This window comes from Trichechus manatus, unplaced genomic scaffold (genome assembly GCF_000243295.1).
Source record: "Trichechus manatus latirostris isolate Lorelei unplaced genomic scaffold, TriManLat1.0 scaffold00039, whole genome shotgun sequence".
Classification (NCBI taxonomy): domain Eukaryota; kingdom Metazoa; phylum Chordata; class Mammalia; order Sirenia; family Trichechidae; genus Trichechus; species Trichechus manatus.
In genome coordinates, this window is record NW_004443975.1 from 10,617,694 (window position 1) to 10,632,542 (window position 14,849).

At 45.1% G+C, this 14,849-nt stretch overlaps 1 protein-coding gene across 4 annotated transcripts in view; it reads left to right on the forward strand.

Annotated features, from left to right (window-relative positions):
• Positions 1–3,267: 3,267 nt before the first annotated feature.
• Positions 3,268–14,849, forward strand: part of LBR (lamin B receptor) — a 20,496-nt gene continuing 8,914 nt past the window's right edge. Inside the window, exons 1-6 of one of the 4 annotated variants that reach the window (XM_023730937.1) lie at positions 3,268–4,120; positions 5,813–6,016; positions 9,106–9,189; positions 9,544–9,736; positions 11,323–11,519; positions 13,428–13,482. In XM_023730937.1, coding sequence (XP_023586705.1) covers positions 3,956–4,120; positions 5,813–6,016; positions 9,106–9,189; positions 9,544–9,736; positions 11,323–11,519; positions 13,428–13,482 — 898 coding nt within the window. In that variant the 5' untranslated portion in view covers positions 3,268–3,955. The remainder of the gene's footprint in view (positions 4,121–5,812; positions 6,017–9,105; positions 9,190–9,543; positions 9,737–11,322; positions 11,520–13,427; positions 13,483–14,849) is intronic. The other 3 variants (XM_023730938.1, XM_023730936.1, XM_023730939.1) reach the window with 3 other exon arrangements.

Genomic DNA, 14,849 nt, shown 5'->3' on the forward strand with positions numbered 1-14,849 from the left:
GGGAGGGCGGGCGAGAGGGCGGGCCAGGGTCCCGGGTGCCGGGCCTCGCCTCGGCTCCTCCCCGGGGGTCGGACCGCGCCGGGCGGGCCCGCTGCGGAAATGGAGCTGTCGGTTTTAAACTGCGGGCGTTTCCCTCCATTTTGGGCGCGCCGCGTTGGTGTTAGATGATGTCGGCGGAGGATTTGCTGGGCTGGCCCCATGCTGGCCCTTTGTCCCGCCCCGCCGCAGCCGCCCCCTGCCCTCCGAGCGCCTTTTTGACAGATAAGCGGGTGGCTCGGCGGGTTCGGAAAGTCGAGGAAGGAGGAAAGGCGCGGCAGCCCGGCGGAACGGGGAAGCGGGGTTGCAAAACTTGACTTTATTCGCGCAGCTTGTCACTGCTTAGAGGGTCTCTGACGTCTCGGCCGGGTTACTCGCCGGTGCGGACTGCAGGGCTGCGCCCTCGGCTGTGTTGAGTTCCCTCCCCGGTGTTTCCGCACCGTCGCAAACGGATATGTAGGCAGGGCTCCTGCTTTAGCTCGGTCCTGCTTTTTCACATTTTAAAATAATTTTTAAATTGTTCATAGTGACAGCCGTGCCTCCCACTCCCTAGGGGCGTATTTCCAACACTCTCGAGGGGCACTTTCTAAGCAGCTGATAGTAGAGGACCTTGTTCCAGGCGCTTCACCAAAATGAGTACACGGCGTGATCAGGAGTCACACTGGATACTCACAGTGTCGGCACATTCGAAACACGGCACAGGTGTGCACGACCGCAGGGCTCAGCCCCGGAGCGAGTGTGCGGTGTTCACCTGCTGTGGGAGGTGCAGCGCCCAAGGGGTAGACCCAGACGCCAGGTCCCAGGCCGCCAGGACGTTGCAGCCTAGTGGGGGACACAGTTATTCAACAAATAAGCATGTGTAGCTCTGTGATTACAAATTGTGATAAGTGCCGTGAAGGAGCGGGTAGGGGCTGTGAGAGAAGGGGGCTCATTTAGACTGGGCGTCTGGGCCGCAAGCCCAGCTTCAGTTTAGTTTCTGCCGAGCTGTTCGGGAGGAGGGAAAGGAGTGAGTAGGACGGGATGATGTGTGGCACCCGGCGATTCTGTCCTTGCAGTCAGGAGGGTGCTGTCCTTGCAGCCAGGGAGGTGACGCTTCTTTTGTCTTGGGGCATAGGGGAGCCCAGGGCAGGGGAGTTCCTGTTTGCCTTCTGCCTAGCAGGACTCCCCTGGGTTCGGGTGTTGAAGGGAGGCAGACAAGCCTTCATTTGCGCTTCTCTTTCTCTGCCACATTTAGACTCATTTGGAAAAGTGGAGGAAGGCAGGCCAGAGACCCATGTAAGGCTGTGATCAGCAGGGAGTAGCAGCCGAGAATTGTCATGTTGATAAATAGTAACATATTGGAGCCGGAATGTGTGAGAGAATGAAATGTGTGCAATCTTGTACCAGTTGACGCTGAAGTTAGCAAGCATGAGGCTTAATAGGAAAAAAAAAAAAAGGAAAGAAAGAAGCTGGAGGGTCTCTGTGTTTCCCTTACTTGCGGGAAATGACTTCGTGTTCAGTAAACAAAATCTTTCTTTACGAACACTTGGCTAGACATCCTTTCTAAGGGAAGCCTATCCATGTGTATCTTGATTCTCTTAGGTGAGTATATAATGACATGGGCTCATGTTGGGACTTTTGTGTCCTATTTTGGCTAATTCACTCTCCAGGGAGATTGTATGAGGATGAGATTGTACTGTATCGTCACGGGTGACTCGCGTATGTGGCTTTCATGCAAAGTGGCGAAGCACAGACTGTTGCTGACTTCATGTTTTAGGACATTTGTGTACAACATAGTGATCTCCTAAGGATGGTGCTTTTTTGTTTATTTTGTTTTTCAACCACCATAGGAAAGACCTCTGTGGAATCCCAGCTCTTAGATGGAGCCTTTTTTTTAGAATTGAGCTTAGAGAGCTAATGCTTGTACCCACCAGATGTCCTAGTTGGCTTAACCCAGAACATTTACTTGGTAACAGAAAAATCTTTTTGGCATTGACCTGTGTTCAGTATTGCACAGATCCTGTGTCTGTGGTCTGTAATAGGCTCAACAGAAATAAATACATTTTAAAAAGGCACAGAATCTGTTGTTTCATAGGCCTTTTTAAAATGCAGTAGCCCCTAGGTGCTGAAGGGACTGTGCTTCAGAAATTTGTCAGGAGTTGTTTGAAACATGAAGGGCATCTTCCTGCAGAAGGATACAATTGGTGGAGGGACAGTTTTCCAGGTTAGCTTTCCTAAACCCTGGTTATCAGTGTAAGAGATCTAGTGCTCGTAACAGTAGTTTGATTTTGGGGGTCCAGGAAGGAGAAGGGGCACAGGAGAAGAGAGAAGGAGGGAACATTTCCTTCCTCTTTCTTAGTATTTGGAGGCTCTGAATTAAATGTTGAAATAGGCAAAGCTTGCTGTTGTCACCTTCCCTTTTTGTGCCCCTCCTCCGCATCCTGAGGTGTCCCCTGTCCCCTTGTCACCCTTGCTTCCCAAGTGCCCCTCAGGTGACTCCTCAGCCAGGCTTCCTCCCCAGAGCTTCTGGGCTCCTCCCCCCGCTCCCACCCCAATCCATTCATTACCCCAGCAACACTATCTCAGGTAGGTGCTGGGAAGAGAGCGTCTGTTATCACTGTGTAAATTGACATCGTCCCATCACCAGATGAGTACTCCTATTTTCTTTTATCTACCAACCTGCCCACCCGTCTGTGTAAACAAATGATGCTCCGTAAGTTTTTTCTCAGGTGATTAAAGCTCAGTGAAGCAATGTGGAGCTTAGGAAAGACCTTGTCCTGAGGGGTGGGTCATGCAACTTTCTCCTTTCTTAACTCAAAAGATCCTCTTAAACGTTGTTGTTATTGTTGTCCAGTCAGCTCTGGACAGCAGCAGAGTAAGGCAGGCAGATGTACATGCTTGGGTGATGTGTCAGTGAGCTGAAGGTGACACGTTTCTGTCATGCTGTCTGTTTCTCGGGCTAGGCCTTTAGTGTTGGAGAAGGTCGGAGGCCCTGGTTTTGTCGTGGGGAAACGTGAATCCGCTGGGCAGTGGAGGAAGAAGCGTTGGCACCTAGATGCTAGAAGTGCCCAGCTGTCATTGAAAAAGGGCGGCCAACAGGCCTCTTGTAAGTGCCAGTCCCTGCAGATTCCTTGTGGCTTCTGGGAACGCAGCTTCGCAGGCACGTTGCGGTTCAGTGGAAAAGACTGTCACGATGGGGCTGACGTCTGCCACGCGCTGGTGGGGGGCGTGAGGTGGGAGGAGGGCAGGTACCTGGTCCAGGTAGGTGGTTGGCAGAGGACGTAGCTGTAGGATTGAAAGCTTTATGAAATAACCCTAAATTTATTGTTGATTGTAGATTTGATATCATTTTTCCTGTTGGTGGGTTATAGTGATGCTAATTTTGTGTTCTTGATTTTCCCAGTCTGTTTCATACAATTTATTGTTCTCAATATAGGTAATTGTTAAAAATATAATTTAATGCATTTTTAAAGCTTTTGTAAGACTGTGAATTTACAAATCACAAACTGTGTTCTGGTTTTTGATTTACAAGGAATATGGTCAGGTGGGTGATTTGGTGCCTGTATGTGTTGTCGTACGTAATGAATCCTCAGTGCCATTTACATGGACCAGAGCGGTTAACTCATCCTCTGTAGAGTGATTCCAGATGAGATGTGGTATAGCAGAAGGAACAACGTCTGTATTGCCCTAACTACCATTTTGTGCCTTCTATTCATACGCCTTGGACAAAACAGTTAGTGTCGTGAAGCTTCGGTTTCTCATCTTTAGAACGAGGGCTGTATGCCCTCTCCTTCCGAGGCCCATCTGACCCTAAAATCTTGACCAATTTAAAATTCTGGAAAGTTGTATGTTAGCAATTGACCTGTGAAAGACAAATGTAGACGTGTATGCACTGACTCCAAATTTTGTTCTTTAAAACCGTTCAGATTAATTTTAGAAAATGCCAAGTAGGAAATTTGCCGATGGTGAAGTGGTGAGGGGCCGGTGGCCCGGGAGCTCACTTTATTATGAAGTAGAAATTCTGAGCCACGACAGCAACTCCCAGCTTTACACCGTGAAATACAAAGATGGAACTGAACTGGAATTGAAAGAGAATGACATCAAGGTGAGAGCTCCTTTGCTTTGCCAGAGGACGTTAAGTGGGAAATAGGGACTGGTGCGGGATTTGAGCTCAGGGTAGTCACACTTCTAGCTCTGTTCAGAGGGACAGAGTCCAGGTCCTGCTTTGTGCCAGCGACGGTTTTTTGGTTTTTGGCTCTGGGAAAGTACGCATGCGGCGTAGTGCCTCATCCCCCAGAAGCTCACAGTCGAATGAGCAGGACAGACACATTGGTCCTTTACCTGGGCGTAGTGCATTCTGTGATTGAAGGCGGCCGTGGGTGCTGGTGGAGGGCCAGAAAGGGCGGTGGGTTTCACGGGAGGCTCTCCGGGCACCTGGACTGAGTGCTGAGGACAAGTCGGAAGGACTCAGGTTGGGGGCTGCTTAAGCAGAGGGCAGTAAGCCAAAGGCTTTGGGGGGCTGGAGGGGCGGCAGGGACACAGGCAGCCAAGTGCAGGAAGGGCGTGATGGGGGACTACCAGCCAGGAGGGTTAAGCTGGAGCCAGAACTGGGGAGGCAGGGGTTTACATTCCATGCCCAGGGGTTTGGGCGTCATCCGAGCACAGAGGGGTTGAATCAGGAGGTGACATTAATTAAAGTCTAGCTCAGGACTTTTCAGCCTATCTGGTGAGGTCCAGGTTTCTAAAATAGCAGATCCATGCTGTGTAAATACTTAGTAAAATGCCATAGAAATGGATTACTAGGGGAAAAAAAAGACATACAAAGTAAAAGCTCCAGATATTAGATTCAACAGACGTTAAATTACTTTGTCAAAATACTATAAAAATTTCTAAACGCCTGTTCTCAATTTCAGTACTTGCTCAGTAACAGATTGGTCCGTGGACTACATGTTGAATGGCCTGGAGCAGGGGCTGGCAAATATTTTGAGTAAAGGGACAGATAGTAAATATTTTAGGCATTGTGGGCCATACAGTCTTCTGTCCACAAAGCCTAAAATATTTTTATATATTTTCTACTTCTGTGCTACTATGTTCTGCCTTGTAGTGGGAAGCAACTGCAGACAATATGTGACTGAATAAGTATGGCTGTGTTCCAATAAAACTTTATTAATGGACACTGAAATTTGAATTTCATATACTTTTCAGATGTCACAACATAGTATTCTTTTGATTTTGTTTGCAGCCATTTAAGAACGTAAAAACCAGTCTTCACTTAAAACAGGCTGTACAAAGACGCATGGGCAGGATTTGGCCTGGGGCATAGCGTGCCCACCCCTGGCCTGGATCATCAGTAGCAGCCGGAGAGGTGGTTTGGAGCAGGCAAGGGCAGGGTACGACATTGCTAAGGAATCCAAATTTTTACTTTTGTTTTCAAAATCTGCTGCTGTGTTTTATTCAGAGTGAAACTGAATAAAAAAAATTTTTTAATTGCTTGCGGGCTCATTTCTCTTGGCCTGTTATTTCTGTTTTTTTCAATGTTAATGGCAACTCTTCTTGTATAAATTCTTGGGAAAATGTACGGCTGGTTGGTTTAGACACATTCATTTCATGGACAAAGGCTGCATTTGTGTTTCGAGAGAAGGAGCCTTACCGCAGCGTCTTTCGTTGGCCTCCTCTGGTCGATTCTCAGGTGCGACGGTTTCCAGGGATGGTTTTAGACTTGGTGGTAGCCATTGTCGCCTCTTCTGTGTGCGTTTATGATCTGTGGTAAAGCTTTTTGTTTCTTTCTCCCCTTTAGCCTTTAACGTCCTTTAAGCAAAGGAAAAGTGGCTCTTCCTCCAGCTCTCCCTCTCGACGCCGGGGGAGTCGGTCCCGGTCACGTTCCCGGTCCCCAGGCCGGCCACCAAAGAGTTCCCGCCGGTCTGCGTCTGCGTCCCACCAGGCCAGCGTTAAGGAGACAAAGAGGGAACTCTTGGAAGTTAAATTGACTCCACTGGTGCTGGTACTTGTGTTTTGGAGTTCTTTATCCTTCCGTAGTGCTTAGTCTGTCCGAAAAACTGAACCGTCACCATCTGGGCCTTTATGTACATATTTACTCACGTTATTTCCCGTCAACCTAAAAAATGTCATCGAAACACCAAATCCAAAGTGATGACTTTGGAAGATTACATTAAAAAAAATTATTTGGAAGAACAGAAAATAGAATTTTTTTAAGTCCCAAGGAGAAAGAATGTTCCTAAGTTACCAGTGGTGCTATTTAATGGTCTTGGAAAAGCAGCGTTTAAATTTGAAATAGACATAGACTATAGGTTGAACTGAATCAATTTTTATATAGTGTGTCAGTGGTCATCTATGAAATATTGAGACATAGCTCTATTGTAAAGGCATATTTTTGCTTTTTTAACACCATTAAAGGAGCCCTGGTGGCGCAGTGGTTAAAGCACTCGACTGCTAACTGAAAGGTTGGCGGTTCGAAACCACCAGCAGCTCTGCAGGAGGAAGATGTGGCATTCTGCTTCTGTAAAGATTTACAGCCTTGGAAACCCTGTGGGGTCGCTATGAGTTGGAATCGACTTGACGGCAGTGGGTTTTTTTTTTTGGTTTTAACACCATTATACCTGATACTTTCTCTATTCAAAGATGAGGGTGTTAATGGAATTACTTTCAAAGTGGAAGGTTGGACATAGCGTGTGTGGGGCCTGTCAGATCTCCCATGCTGAGGGTTTTAGATGGCAGACCAGTCAGAAAACGCATTTAGGGAAAAAGAACAAAAGAAAGTCACCCTTAGTTATCTCTTTTCAGGATAAAATGCACACAGACTTTTAATAACTTAAAAAAAAATTGCATTGTGTACATACTATTTGTAGTTGTCCTTTTTAAGTTTTAAAACGTTGGGAATAACCATCCATGCTATATTTTTCTGCATCATTTTTGTTGTGTGGTGGTGTATGGGTATACCAGAAATTATATAGATATAACATAATTTTTAATGTCAGCTCTCTTATTAATAGGTACTTAGCGTTTTTCTTTCTGAATTTTCATTTTTATAGGCAAATATTCTTATACAACACCTAATTTTTCCTTAGGTTAGAGTCTTACAAGGGGAACTGCCAGGCAAGTGGACAAGGCTGACTGGAGGCTTTGGATACATATTTACCAAATTGCTTCGGGAGAGTTTATGCTGTTGTCGGTAGTATATACGAACACCCGTTTTTTCATTCTGGGTAGTATAATAATAATGTTTTTGCCAATGTGATTGTCACAGATTTCCAGCTCGCTATTTTCATTTGCATTTTGCTACTTACTAGCGAGTTTGAACATTTTGTCTGTTACTGGCTGTCTCAGCCCTCACTGGTCAGATGACTGAGGTTAAGGAACAAGTACTGCGTGCTCCTTTTTGTCACGCTTTCCTCGTTAGCGTTGGTGATGGTTACATTTTTACAGTGTTCCTTATTGTACCCCTGGTGGCACGGGAGCCGCAGGGGGGCTTTGCTCCTCGCCAGCAGAGCCTCGGGCCCAGCGTGCACACATCGTGGGGCTGACGAGGGTGTGTTGCCCGTGAAGGACCAGACCTGGGCTGCGTGTAGCTTTGAATGTTGCTTTGTAGTTGTTTTTTGACTCTCGTTAGTGATGTTTTGCAGTAACTTACCTCGCCGTGTGAGCATCCTGTCACTACGAGTTTGTTCACTTAATACAAGGGAACTGACTTGCCGTCAGCAAGGTTTAGGGCCGGTCGGCTAGCTGTGTTACAGAAAGAAATACGTTTGTGGTTACTATAGGTTGTATGTTAGACATTTGAAAAACTGGGAAGTTCACCGTAGCTTCTCGGGTGGGTCCATTTGTTGCTACGTGGCTCATAGGCACCTTAGTTGACTTAGGTATCTGTTGAGTATTATCACTGCTCAGGTAGGTCCTAATTTGAACTAGAACTTGATCCTATATTAATGCTGTCCTCTGCTAGCTAGCCTCCCATAGGATATAGCTGTGTTCTTAATTTTTCTCCTGTTGATTTATTAGTGCTTTAATTCGTCAGTGACTAACAAAGGAGCAGAGTAACAGATTTCAGCCATGCAGTGCCTGAAGAATCTTTGCAAGCAAAAATACTTCCCCTGTTCAGTCTGATAAGAAATGCTTCTGTTTCTTGAATAGAATATGCATTCAAGGAAAGAGATGGCCTCTAGAGAAGAGGCATAAACTTGTTGCCGCTGAGTCACTTCTGACTTACAGCGACCCTGTAGGGCAGTAAAACTGCCCCATAAGGTTTCCAAGGAGTAGTTGGTGGATTTAAACTGCTGAGCTTTTGATTAACAGCCAGGCTCTTAACCACTGTGCCGCCAGAACTTATTCCATAAGTACCCACTATTTCTTAATTTCCATTACTGGCTAGTTTGGGGCAGTGAGTGTCCTTTCCTCTGTTTTAAACCGAACAATGAACTGATTTACCCATTTTTTCTGTATCTGCTGGTGACACAGTGGTTAAGAGCTCAGCTGCTAAGAGGTCGGCAGTTCAAGTCCCCCAGCCGCTCCTTGGAAACCCTATGGGGCAGTTCTGCTCTGTCCTATAGGGTCACTGTGAGTCGGGATCGATTGAGTGGCAATGGGTTTGGTTTGGTTGCTTATAGCAAGTATTAAAGAGTATCTGTCATTGAACAATGAAATTAAAACAGTCTAGTCATTGTATTTGAAAGATAAAAGATCTTATATAGAAATCTATACTGAACCCAAAACCTGCTGTCGTTGAGTCGATTTCAACTCATGGGGACCCTATAGGACAGAGTAGAACTGCCCCATAGGTTTCCAAGGCTATAATCTTTACAGAAGCAGACTGCCACATCTTTCTCCCACAGAGTGGCTGGTGGATTTGAACCGCTAATGTTTCGATCACCAGCTGAGTGCTTTAACCACTGTGCCACCAGAACTTTTCCTTTTTTTTTTAAACAAAAGTAGGCTGAAATTCTTCAGAATTAAGGCCGTGAAAATCTTTGGTTTGTTTTAATTGTTTGATTTCATGGTAGTCAATTCTGACCACCATGTTCCTTTTTAATAAGTTGTGGTTCTTATGATGAAAATGTTTTCTGTTCTTCAACGTAGAAGCCCTTTGGAAATAGCATTGGCAGATACAATGGGGAGCCTGAGCGTATAGAGAGGAATGACATACCTCCCAGAAGCATTCAGGTACGGAGCGTTCTTTTTTATCACACGTAATTGTTTTCTTGGTTAAAGTGACTTTCCCCAAAGAAGCACATTAAAAATCAGAATTTTTTTTGTCTTTTTAAAAATTTTGTCCTTAAATTGTTCAAGACTGAATGTAATCTGTTTTTAAATTTTATTTATTTTGTTGCTGTTGAGAATATACACAGCAAAACATACACCAATTCAAAAGTTCCTACATGTACCATTTGGTGACATGCCTGATTGTAAGTTAACAAACTTCTTATAGTAAACAGCTATACTGAGATGCCAAATTAATTAGTGTAGGTAGCATTAGTGATAATTGTTAATTACAGACATTTATTATTTTTTAACTAGGAAAAACCACATTTGTCACAAGAAAGTAGTTACGTATCTACACAGTATAGCCTTCGACCAAGAAGAGAAGAGATCAAATTTAAAGAAATGGATTCTAAGGAGGAAGAAGTTGTTACAAAAGGACCTGTGTCGTCGAGAACGTTTGAAGTGACAGCCACACAGACGAAGGATTTAGAGTTTGGAGGAGTACCTGGTAGGCCTCTGAGCCGGGTTGTGGGAGTGCTGTGAGGCGGCCGGCAAGGCCCGTATGAAGAAATTACAGGCAGGCCAGGAGCTGAGCCAGTGGAAATCGGGCACAGCCTCCAGTCAGAAGAACAGCAGATGCCAAGGTGGCAGCATGTTTTGGCGTTGTCCTGTAGTAGGAGGAGGGCCACTGTGGCTCTACTCCACACTTTTGGCAACCTGTTAATAGGTTTTGTGCAGAGAGGTGCAGAGAAGTGATGGGAAAGCCGATCTGACAGCCGTGTAGGAAGGATGGTGATCAGCTAGGGAGGGGGGAAGTCTGCTAATGATCAGACCGAGGTGACAGAGGCCTGGAATCGGCAGTGTTGTGTGCCGTCCAGTTGGTTTCAAATCATAGCGACCCTCTAGGACAGAGTAGAACTGCCCCATAGGTTTTCCAAGGCTGTAGTCTTTACAGGAGCAGATTGCTGGTCTTTTCTCCTGCAGAGCGGCTGGTGGGTTCCAACCGCTGATCTTTTTGATTAGCGGCTGAGCGCTTAACAGTTGCGCCACCAGGGCTCCATGGAATTGGCAGTAGTGGGGGGAGTAGCTGCATACATAAGATGGGGTCTGGTGTCCTGCCTGCCGGCCTGCTTGATTATGGGAGTCAAAGATCTGAAGTGTTCACTCCCAAAGTCCACCTTTCAGCCAAAGATCAGACAGTCCTATAAAACAAACAGTCACACACGTGAGGAATGTGCTTCTTAGTTCAGTCAAGTATACGAGACCAAATGGGCAACACCCGCCCAAAAACAAAGATGGGAAGGCGGGAAGGGACAGGAAAACTGGACGATGGAACCAGGGAACCCAGGGTGGAAAGGGAAAGGAAAGGAGGAGCGTACTGACAAGTTGTGGGGATTGCAACCAATGTCACTAAACAATTTGTGTATTAATTTTTGAACGAGAAACTAATTTGTGCTGTAAACCTTTCACCTAAAGCACAGTTTAAAAAAAAAAAAGATCTGAAATGTTCAAAGATTCGGGGTTATTAAGTGGGTGGAACTGGTGAAATTTTATGAGCTAATAAAAGAAAATACTCCATGGCAGAATGGTTCAAAACCCTCCATGGCTTAATTGCTTTGTATTTTGTAAGTGACAGCCCTGGCAAGCTGGTCTGTTAAAGTCAGTGTTTGTCAGCATCACTTAAAATATGTGCGTGTGTTACATGAACGTGATCTTATTTTAATTGTGAGGAATTTAGGAATATAAAGTTGTTGGTTTTTTTTTTTAAAGATTAGACTGATAATTGTTAGCTGCTCTGATCTTAGTTAGCTGGAGTTTCCTCGGTTTCACTCCTCCAGCCGTTGTGTTTTAAACGTCGTAGGGCTTGGCTTCTCAGGGAGAACTTAGCTGCTCAACGTTGGGTGCCCCCCATCTTCCCACGTGAATTCTTGTGGTTGCTTACCCACTGGAGGTGATAGGTGGAGGTTAGGAGTTGTTGAAGCTACATTAGAAATGGTTCCAGCTGGTTACCCAGACGTGCGTTCTGACCTTAAAAAAACCCAAATGGTTCTTAAAAAAAGACATTGAACCGGGCTGCAATGTGATCGTTTGCAGGTGTGTGCCTCCTCATGCTGGGTCTGCCTGTCTTCCTCTTCCTGTTGCTGTTGATGTGTAAGCAGCAGGACCCCAGCCTTCTCAGCTTCCCTCCTTCTCTGCCGTCTTTGTATGACTTATGGGAAACCAGAGTATTTGGAGCCTACCTTCTCTGGTTTTTTCTTCAAGCTCTGTTCTACCTACTGCCAGTTGGAAAGGTAAGTTTTTGTTAGGCGAGCATAGTATTGTGAGGGTTTCCTGCCCTCCCTCCATGGTTATATAACTAAGTTTGCAGTAGTTTTAAGGGTAGAAGCTGTCCTTGGTCATAACTACCACACTCACTGGGTTTCGATGAGCCACTAATGCTTGTGTCCTGTGACGGTTGCTTGTTAAGCAGAACTGTAAAAATGACTTTCCAAACTATACAGAAAAAAATAAGTCGTTTTACAGAATAGCCTGACTAATGGGAGAGGTTGCTGCAAAAAAAAAAAAAAAAAAAATCCCCCCTCAGTATCTGTCGTTCCAGACGCAGAATTGTAAATGATCAGTAGGTAGCCACTGAGGTCGTATGGACTTAAGGCTGTATCTGTTACTATTTTTTAAAAAAATAGTTTAGAGCTCCTGATCTTCGTCTCTTTCAGGACCGTGTTGTCAGAGCTCTTTGTGTTCTTTTCAGCCTCACGCAGTATCCTTAGCGTTTGCCTCCATTGCTCAGTGTAGTGTTTGCTTCCTTCAGGAGCACCATTTCCGTGGATGTGTTGAAAGGAGCACGAGCTTCCCTAATCAGTCAGTAATTTATTTAAAGATCTTACTCTCAGGGCTTTGCAAGTTTGCCAAGTGTCCATAAACCAGGGGATCAGCTTCACTAGGCTGGTGCACGCGCTGTGGGGAGGACAGACTGCTTGTTCTAATATGTTGGAACCTCACCCTAGTGTTGCTGGCTTCAGCAAGGATTTTTGTGATCCGGACTGTCAGGCATTTTTACGGTGAGACTCTACAGTAAAATTACAGATTCAGATTAATTTAGGGTAAGCCATTCAAACTAGATAATACTTATTAAGAAAAGCAGTTTTGATAGTTAAAAATGCATAGTCACAGACTAAAGCTCAACACAGTATTCGCTGGACACCTTTAATAGATAGGGGTCTTTTGAAATTAGCATGTGGGGTTTTGCTAATCCAGGATCTCAAACGGTTTTTACATTTCCCCACTTGAGTTCCCTTTTATAGCTGGTGAAAGGATACAGTAGTTTAGTCCAAGACAAATGATGCCATATTAGTGTTCTACAGTTTAAAATAGATCACTGCATTTCTGAATAGTTACTTTGGGGAGCAAGATGTGGCTGCCATTGGGCAAGTGGGCATTTAATTTTAACTCATCCAGTGTAAGTAGTATTTCTTGAGTACCTTTTGAGTGTGTGTCACGTGCTAAGTGCCATGTGTGACCCCAGAAGAAGAGATGGAATGGCCCCGATCCGTGAGGGGTCCCCAGGCTCTTAGTGGAGACACAAGAATCAGGTGAAAAGATTGCATCACTGGCTGAGTGTAGTTGTGTAAAACCAGAGCAGGTAAGTACGTGAGTACGTGTCATCAAGCAGCACGTGGCCACAGCCACCTGGGAAGACCCAGGACATAAAAATGGAACTTGGGGAATGTAGGGTAGAGCCTGGCTGATGCAAGGCAGAGGAGTGTATTCTATTGTGTAGGCAGTAGGAAGCCCCTGAAGATTCCTGAGCTCGGGAGTAACTGATATAGGCACCTTTAGTCCTGTGGTGGCACATGGCTGGTTAGTTGGGGTGGTGGGGTGATGGTACTGCAATAGTCTCAGCATGCTGAGAAGGGATAACTAGATTTATATTTAAGATACGTTTCTGAAGGGGGGATTGCTTTGTCAAAGGGTTTAAAACATGGCACTAAATTACCCTCCAAAATATGATCCTCCTTTGGGTATATTGAATTTTAAGTGATGTTAGAAGAAGTTATCCATATACATATATCTTATATATACATATGTTAGTGTTGTTAGATGCCAGTGATGTTAAAAGATACACACACACACACACACACACAAGTAGATAGATAGGATGATAAAGCGTACTTTTAAAATTTTCGTTTTTTTTTTTTAAGGTTGTAGAAGGAACACCTCTTACTGATGGACGAAGACTCAAGTATAGAATAAATGGTGATTTTTTTTTTTTTTTTTTAAGAATTTGAATTGATGACTTGAAAGCTTAAACTTTCCAGTGTTGTACTGTTTTAAACTGTCAGTGCTGATTACAGCAGAGTAGGAAATAGCAAATGACCTCTCAGAAGTCCAAAGGGCAGGCACATAAACTGCTTCCACCTGCAGCCACCACGTAACAGTGATGCTGTGTGAAGGAGCACGGCCTCTCGCTCACTCTTTGCCATCGTCCTGTTTTATTTTCTGAGTAGCATTTATCACTCTCTGAAAATAATGTTGGCTGCATATTTCATCCTCCTGAGTCATCGTCACGGCCTGAGCAGTCCTGCCCTGAGGTGGGCTTCCCGGACCTCCTGCCCTCATACACACTCCCACCCTCGCTCACTTTGCTCCAGCCAGCTGGCTTCCGGCTGTCTCTTGAACGTGTTACTCTCTCTTCTCAGGGCCTTTGCCTGGAAAACTTTCCCCTGAATGGCTGATGGCCGACTTCTTCACCTCTGTCCTGTCTCTGCTCAGACGCTCTCTCTTCAGGGAAGCCTTCAGGTCTCTGTTTTATGTTCTCTAAGGTAGTCATGCTTCCTGATGTCAGGGTATTTGTGCATTGTGTGTCTCCCACGCTAGAATGTCCCTCTGTAGGCTGGGGCTTGGTTGTGTTCCTTGTGGAGCCCTTGTGCCAGGACAACTACAAGGTGCATAGGTGGCACTCATTAATATGTGCGCGTTGAACGTGAAGTAGTGGTCTCCCTGGGAATCTCAAGAAATAGTCAGGCATTGTCCCTTTTTTCTTGATCTGGGCACCTCCCATAGAAGGGGTATGTGCTAAGGGAGTCCCTCCCAATTTGCCTTTTGAAGACTTTGAGAAAGTATAACGAGCCTACTTTTAAGAAATGTATCTAACTTGTTATCTTGAAACAATTTTCCATTATGCTAGATGGAGTAGAGTTTTGTCCTTTTCTTGGGGATTTACATTATACTTTTTAATTCTTGGTCTTTCTTACCCTGTCGATTCTTACTTTTCTTTCTAACTTTGGAATACTTTTTGTTCAATAACTTATCTAGCATCCACTGTATCTGAAATACTCTACTTAAAGCCAGAAAATACTTTAGGTATCCTCTGCCTTTCGGTGCTAAGTGAGTAAAGCGTCTAGTCCAGCCCAGTGCCTGACCCTTGGTGGATGCTTTATCCTTATTTGTGGCTACCGTCAGCTGTTTCTTTCCTTTTGCCAGCTTCCTTAGCTGATGGAACGAGCTGTAGAGTCTTTGACGCACCTCCTGTCCTCGTGTGTGCAGCTCCAGTGAGACTGACGGTCTGGGGACAGGTGGCTGGTCCACTTTTGTCCTCAGACCTCTTGATAATAGTATTTTGT